Genomic DNA, 8,438 nt, shown 5'->3' on the forward strand with positions numbered 1-8,438 from the left:
CCCACCCACTCAGAGCTCTGATTGGTTAAAGCTCAAGGTATTTCATTGGTCAATCTAGCTGCCAATCAAAAGTGGCATAACAGTAAAAAAAGGTCTTCTCCGCCCACAATACTGCACCAGTGAAGTTTTATTAAAACATGTAATGCAGCAAGTTTTCTTAAAATATTTATTGACTTTAATTGAGAATAAAGCAACCACATATTATCAAAAAGAACAGTGTTCACATATAACGTTTTAACTGAAAACAAAAATAAAATAAAATACCAAAACGTTTCATTTCAAGACCTGAGTGTCGCTAAAAACACCAAGACATGAAAAACATGAAACTTACTGTAGCTATTGGATTTTGCATTGTTAGGTTGCATGAGTGTCTTCCATTTATTTCTCACATATGAGTTTTATTTTGAAATGAGTGTCCTATTGTCGTACATTAGTTTTATTTTTAAATGAGCGTCCTTTTTTTAAAAAACATTTTCTCACAACATAAAGTTGATATTTAAATTTGAAAATGTGCCCAGATCAATTAAAACAATTTTAAAAAATGGCAATATATTGGACATCTACTCTAATAGCCTACCCATTGTACATGTAACACTGTCATTTGCATTGTAGGCGTACCTACCGAGATAAATATTCAGTGCATTTACCGTTTCCCTGTTACAACCATTAAACCTCTGCTGCCTGAGCAAAGAGCTGTAATCTTTTCAGCTTATCTTCCACATAATCATGGGAACAAAAAATATATTACAATTGTATGGCTGATGATTTGTTGTACTGCATTACTGTGAACTGTCTAAAACAAATGAGGGAGGCTAAGGTTGGGCGGGTTCGATCCCCTGAACCCCAAGTTGCTCCCTGGCCACTTTACAGCAGCCCACTGCTTCTGAAACGCTCACGACGGGTTAAACACAGAGGTAATTGTTCATGTATGTACCTGTATGTCTATAATGAAGGTAATAAAGTGTTGTTTTTTTTTTACTTGAACTGATAAAAGAAAGCAGGTTAAGAGCAGTAATACTATACAATCAAAACCACATAAAGCTTAGTATGAATTAAATGTACAGATGATACCAGATTCTCTTGCCAACAAGTAGCACCTCTTCCACTGTCGTTTAAAACAAATTCATCATAAATTCAATTAGTTAGAGCAGGTGTGCACCAGCAGGTCTGGCAGTTTCAGAGTGCTGCTGTCCACACCATTTAGAGTGTTGTATATCTACACATTCTGCCAATTTGATCATAAAAAGACTGGTGTGTTAAATTACACGACAGAATTAAAAACTCACATTTCTTCTCTAGAGGGATTTTTTTTTGTGTAGGCAATTCCTTCATTGTGACCATACTGTGTCGATATGTTTGAACCCTTTGATAAAACTATAGATGTATATCCTTGGTATGAACTTTGTCCATTAGTGTAATAATTAGACAACTGAATATGAATATTTTACAACCATTTAAAACAATGACTGCAACACGCAATATCTAAAAACAAAAAAAAAGTACAAGATTCCTTAATTTACATCTTTTTTTTTTGCAATTTTTCATAACAAAATGTAAAAAATATTTCATGTTTGTTTTTAAACATTTTACAGTCTTTGTACAAGCTTACCAAATAATGAAAGAAATAAAATAGATAAACACCAGGGATGGGCTCTCACATTTCTTTTAGGCTATGGCTGTTTGAACAAAAAAAAAAGACAAAAAAGACAAAAATATTGAAAAGATGGCTTTGGAGACATGCACACTCACACTAGCCTGTACAGTCTGGATGAAGAAATATCCCTCTGCCCTGAAGAACGAAGAGGGGGAACCTTAAAAAAAAGGTATAAAAGAGGGCGATGTTTTTTTTAAAAGCATTCGATTAATAAATAACATACTATAAAAACATTATAAAAAGACAATCGGAAAGAAGACCTAACAGGTATGTGACGGAAATCTTTTAGTTTCCTCATAATTTCAAGACAACGACTTCCTCCAAAACAGTGATGCTAAAAATACCAGGTCCCATTATCACATTTCATTTGAGTTCAACGGAAGAGCAAAAAAATATTATCTACACTTTCCTGTATTTTTTTCCCCCTCACATTTTGCAAGCTTTTAAAGCCACTCATTATTGCCCAAAAAGTGTAAAAACAAAAAAAGTTGAATACTCATTTATCTCACCGGTACATTTCACTGCTGTCACACTGAAACCTATAAAAAAAATGTCGGGTGAGTTTAAAAAAAAAAAAAAAACACGACAATACTTTATGTAACAAGATGGATGTCGGGGATGTCAAGTACGATGTACACAATACGTCTTCCGATCAGGAACCTATTTGGGTAGCGGCGGCAGTTGGGGAGGCGGTTCTGAAGGGAGGGGTGGGGGCCTCTGGTTGTTCCCTCTGGAGCCACCACTGTACCGGCACTCCCCATATTGGGATCTGTAGTTAAACATGGACGGCTGCGACGGCTGGACCCCCTGTGCGCTCAGAAGTGAGTTCAGCATTTCAAAAGTGTCCTGGTACTCGTTCGACTGGGCTCCCCCCGCTGCACCGTGCCCATTAGTGTCCGTCTTGTCGCCTTTGGAGTGGGGAAAGCTCCCTTGGTGGTGGGGGAGACCCAGGGCGGGGAGAATGTCAGAGCCGTGCCCCAGAGTTTGCCCAGAGGAGGAAGACAGGGAGGGTAGCTGGTAGGGATTCCTAGAGGACTTGCTGACTTTCGAGGTGGAGTGAGTGGCTGCTGTGGGATCTTGGGAGTGAGTCCTCTTACGCGAAGCAGAAGAGGACGAAGAGCTCGTTCGAGACGAGTCGCTGGGGACTTTTTTGCTGCCTCCAACAGCCCCGCTAGAACTAGATGAATGTTTGTGTGAGGAGGAGAGTGAAGCGCCGGTAGAGGAGGAATGGTGGAGGTGGTGGCGATGATGGTGGTGGTTAGACCGTTCCCTGTGCTTGTCCCTGCTCTTGCCCTCCTCTCCTGAGCTCCCCCGTTGCTTGTCAGGCACTCGTATTCTAACTTTGATGTCCTGTTCCTGACCTCGGGCGCTGCCACTGTGCCCGCTGCCTCCTCCCCCAGCAAGAGGAAAGCGCATTTTGAGAGAGGTCCTCTCATGCCTCTCCTTCTCCAGGGGGATTTTCAGAATAATGGGCGACGGGTTGGACACGTCGGACGAGGATGAGCTGGACTGCTGGTGATGCTGCTGCTTCTCCTTCCTCTGCTGCTGACCAATGAGAGCCTGGGCAGCATTGGCATAGTCCCTCTTTACGCTGGCCTCCATGTTCTCCAGCTTCCTCTTCTGGGCAGCCAGGACGTCTGCGTTCTTGGCCCGGTACTCACTCAGCGACACCTTAGCTGGAGCGTGAACCTCGTTGTTGGGCAGCTGCTGCTCAGCTCCAGCCTGACCCTTTCCACTCCAAGTCGCAGCACTGCCAGGTTCACCCCCGTCCTTGTCTCCGACGGATGAGGAAGAGGAGCCGGAAGGTGGAGCTGAGAGGCTCATCAAGCCTGCCACGGTGCTCTCCGATGAGGCCATAGAGATCATGCTCATCATGGTATCCCTCTGGTCGCCCTCCTCCTGAACTTTTGGCTTGGCTTTTGGCGTCTGACCTCCAGCCTGGGAGCCGAGAAAACAGAGCCTCACAGTTAAAGTCATTCAACGATAAATGTCCACACAATGCAGGACGTCTTGGCTGTACTCCGTTGGGTCACAAAGGAGAAATGGGAAGAAAATAAATATCTACCTTCCAGTTGCGAATCCGTTTCAACCGGCTGGGTGTTTTCTCCAGAATCTGCAGGAACTCGTGTGTGAGCTCTGAAATGAGTTATGGAGAAGTGAAGAGGAGGTTAAAGAACTTCAGATTAAGTAACTGATGTGTGACTTGTAGTTCCTTTTCAGACACGTACCATCCAGCAGCTCGAGGGTAACCGTGGGATCAACATACTCCCACCAGTGTTTGCCGTCTGTAGACACGGGGATCTCCCAGTTGGACCATTTGCAGGCGAGGTGGATGCACACACAGGCCACAACCGGCGGACTATACTGCAGGCAGAACGTGGTCAAGTGCAGACTACGTGGCAGGATACATCCCAGAAGGCAATAAAAAACAGAAACAGGAAGAGAGAGAAGAGAGAGCAGACATATTGAGTTAGAGGATTGTACACAATATATGAAGACATGCTGCAACATCATATATCAAAAAAACTAAAGAAGCTAATATTTTACAGTGAACTGTGAATATACCTGTTAGTTGCCATAAAGTATGATGTTTGAGCCAGATCCTTACTCGCTGGAACAACAATAGAGCAAAAAAACACACTTAAAACCTGCGATTTAACAACGCAACATGCACACTTCCCATCATGCTGAAACATACAAACACAAGTTCGCAAAATTGAAGAGTTGATGCTCACCTCTGACAAGCTGAGTGCACTTGACAACATGAGTATGAGGATGGTCAATGGTGATTTCAAAAGCTGTAATTAAAAAAAAAAAAGGACAAAAAGAGACAAAGCTCGATAAATGAAATGCAGAAGTCAAACTAACATATGCACCACAGAGATTTAAATCATTAAAGTCCCTGAAAACCAGAAAATGAATACTGTTATACCAAACTACGTGTTGCAGAGATTAACTTGGAATATAAATTTGGAGTCTCCCAATAATAACCTGGACGACATGAAAACAGATGAATGTGAAAAAATATTAAAAGGCATGCCGATACACTTCTTGATTCCCTTGATTGAGTCTTGTTTAACAAAAAAAACAAAAAAACAATTTGGTGTATTTAATTAAAACCAGTTATCTTCTTCGACTGCCTACAAGCTTGAAAACATGGGAAAGGATTAAATCAGATTAAAAACATACTAAAAGCCATTGTTCAGGAGATTTTTCACATTATCCTCAACAACAAATGGCTAAAAAAAAATGTAGACAAAAAAAGGGGGGAAAATGTAAAAAGTTATGGACATAATAGAAACAAAAGCAGAAACACTGTAATGCAACAGTGGGTGAGTGCTGCTAATATTAAGCGTTAATGTCTCTTTCCTGTGCTTTCTGTGGACAAAAGTGAAACAGGTTAGCACTAGTTTTATAGTTATATGTGTTCCAGGAGGGAAATCAAGGGACCCAGTATTTCCTTCCCAACTTACCCAAGGTCTGAAGTATTATGCTCTCAAGAATGACCAGGTCTTGGGCTTGTTGCAGGTAGGCCTGAGGTTGAGGAGACAGGCACGTTACTCACTGGGAGGCCTCCATTCGTCGTCAAACACATTAAACCCACCTTTGACGTAGAGCTGACGGAGCCTCACAGATTAAAAGCTTAACAGTGAGTACATTTGCTTTACTACTAAACATCACATAACCTGGGTCACTGAAAACCTACAAAAGACACTCGGATACTTTTTTTTGTCTTTTGCTTTCTTGACCCATGTATCAAGAAGAAACAATACTTGAGGTAGGGGGTGGGGCGGTCCGGCCCAAAAATATAATATCACAATCTCCATTTACGCCATTGCGTTACTGCTTAAGATACTAAACAGGTTTCAAAGCAGTGATTAAAACCTGAAGTTGTAAACAGAAGACAAAATAAAACATCATAAAATAACATTTTTCAAGGACTCAAAACAAAGAAGCAAAATATCACAAAACAATACTCAGTAAAAATGTAAACAACACAAAACACAAAACATATTTGCAGCTCAAACCTCTGATCTGAAGTTTTCAGCGGCATTTTAAATCCAACACTGTGAACGGCTTTGAATGCAGCACATCCTTTGCTAAATACGTCTCAGTTATCTGCTGCTTTGGTCATGTTTATTCAACTGCTCAGAAGCTTCAGCCAATGGCAACTGTTTTGTTTTTGTTCGGTGTGATGAGCTGATGTCGGCATATTATTTCAGGTTCTTTCTTTTAAGGTGATTGAATAAGTTGTGTTATCGCTAGAAGAGCCCACAGCTGCTCGACGTAATTTACAGATGACGTTGGCTTGGGAATTATCCAACACTGCGTAACCAAACCATTCCTATATAACTGACATCTTTTTTGGCACAAGCTCCTCATCCGCCATCACCTGATGGCGAGATGGTTTGTTACATAGAACCATCTGATAAGCTGTCATTGGACACCGATTGGCATAGGGCAGGCACTTTCAAAACAAATACGTGGCATGTGATTGGTTAAACCACCTGTCAATCAAACTCTTACTGAAGCGAGTCGGGAGAAGCATAAACATCTTTTCCACCGAGAAAAGCCTTCAGTACCGTTCTTTCAGTGAAGAAATACTCTCCAGTTCTGATGTAACAGATACTATTGCAGTATCTACACCTCTTCAGGAGCCGCCATTGTTGTTTTGAACGAACAGTCACCTCTCAGTCACGCACACACCTAAACTACACCCATAGCTGCCATTAGCTCCTCACAGGACACTGATTAGTCCGTGCTCTGGCCTACCAGATCAAACTTATTTCTTGAATTTTCTGGTGATAATCCAGCTGCCTACAATGCCTATAGCTAGAATTTATGTTGCATTGTTCGCAATACATAACCCAAAGAAGAGCCACATCCGATCAGCATAGTCATCTATTTAGCTGGATCACTCTATTGGTTTGTTCACACATAGCGCTGTTCCACTGGTCAATGAGATTATGTGAAGTTTGAGAAACGATGTAAGACATTAAAATACCACAATCTCGTAGTTTGCCAAAAAGTTCAAGTTTCACGTAGCTAGCTTCAAGTAACCTAAAGTGTCTCACAACAAATCACCAAGTCAAGTTATTGTACCCAGTTTGAATCCAATGTGAAAACCAAGAATAAAGAGGAAAACTCAGCAGTTAACTTATTGCCAAAATACATTCCATATAAGAGCATCAGCATTGAAGCTGCAATTAGAAAAAAACAAAATAATCAGTCAAATGAATAAAGCAATATTAATAGTCACAAATTCTACTGACGAATAACAATACATTCCCTTTAAGCCATAGTGTTGCAGAGATGAAACCTCTACCCCATCAGGTAAGCTCAGGGGGAGACAAGAGCACAATTGCAGGCAATTTTGACTACAGCCCAACACTTACGTCACTGCGTACATCTGGTGAAGGATCCTGAGGATTGAGGCATGCATGGGCCACCTTGATAACATGTTCCAGCTTTCGGGGCTGCTCCTCGACCTTTGCAGCTAGGAAAAGTGCTGCAGGAGAAATGACCTGTTGAGGGGAAAACAAAAAAAGAAGTTCACGAATGATTGAACATTGAGTACTGAGAGCTGTATGTGGGACTTCTGGTGACATCGATACTTACATTTCTGTGAAATCTGGTGAATGACTGGACCATGTAGAATCGATGCATGTACACGATGGCTGTGTTTATTGTGAGTTGGGACCTGATACATGGAAGTTAAGGACAAAGTAGCAAACAGTGCTAACAGATCGCAACATCTGCATTAATGTATCGTGTATATGTCAAGGGGTCATTGTTCTTTAAGTAAAATAACATAACTAAAATAGGTTTGATTAAGCTCATGACTTACTGAAACTAAATATCACATCAGAGAAAAACAGAAACCATAGCTAGCTTCGGATGTTAGCCGGGAGCCTCTATTTTAACAAATAAAAGGGTTGGCTAAATAGATAAAATATTTAAAACACTTAAACACACTAAAACATAATGTTTCTAATGGTTGTTGTTCCACTATAGCTACACATTTTCTTCACGAACATCCACAGTAAGAGGTAAAGCTAAGGCTAACGTCCTGAAGGCCTGCAGACCACACAGGCCTTCGTGGCTCCGGTATATTTAGTCCAATACGCCGCTCTTAGATATAGCTAACAAACTAACGTTAACGTAGTAAAATCACAAACCAACGCGTGAAACACACGGGCAACATAAAACCCAACCAAGAAGCCTTCGAACTAAACACAATAACAAAACACAAGTCGTAGCTCTGTGCCCAACCGGCGTCACGAGAAGCTAAACTTCGCTAGCTAACAAGCTAATGTTGGCTAGGTAGCAAGTCGTCCCTCGACAAAAGATACACATTGAGCCGCTGTCCCATGTCCTGCAGCAGGTTGGCCGCCTGTTGTCTGTAGGACAGCTCCTTGTCCGGATCAAGTCCAGCTCTCCGAGATGGGCTGTTGTCGATCTGTTGTCGGGTGTAGTACCATTTGTTATTACAGCTTGCAGGGAGAGAACGAGACGAAGCCGCCATCACTGAGAAGGACGATAGTTTAAAATTTCTGCGCGTCACAGGAACATACGTCACACTGGGTAGTAACGTTGGTGTAATTCCCTTAAAGACCAGCAGGGGTCACTGGGTAGTACCGTTAGTGTAATTCCCTTAAAGACCAGCAGGGGTCACTGGGTAGTACCGTTAGTGTAATTCCCTTAAAGACCAGGAGGGGTCATACATACATACATACACACATACAGTGTATATATATATCCAGCTTTGTTTTTATGTCCTTTT

General features: G+C 41.6%; 1 protein-coding gene across 1 annotated transcript; it reads right to left on the minus strand.

Moving 5' to 3' along the window:
- Positions 1 to 170: 170 nt before the first annotated feature.
- ccnt1 (cyclin T1) lies at positions 171 to 8,180 on the minus strand (the record flags this gene model as incomplete). The annotated part of the gene is made up of 9 exons (XM_079183069.1): positions 171 to 3,592; positions 3,720 to 3,790; positions 3,883 to 4,046; positions 4,220 to 4,265; positions 4,390 to 4,452; positions 5,128 to 5,188; positions 7,051 to 7,179; positions 7,274 to 7,355; positions 8,008 to 8,180. The coding sequence occupies 9 exons, from the start codon at positions 8,178 to 8,180 to the stop codon at positions 2,315 to 2,317; spliced, it is 2,067 nt and encodes a 688-aa protein (XP_079039195.1). The 3' UTR covers positions 171 to 2,314.
- Positions 8,181 to 8,438: the final 258 nt, after the last annotated feature.

The sequence above is a fragment of the Pholis gunnellus genome (assembly GCF_910591455.1).
Source record: "Pholis gunnellus genome assembly, chromosome: 2".
NCBI classification, from domain to species: domain Eukaryota; kingdom Metazoa; phylum Chordata; class Actinopteri; order Perciformes; family Pholidae; genus Pholis; species Pholis gunnellus.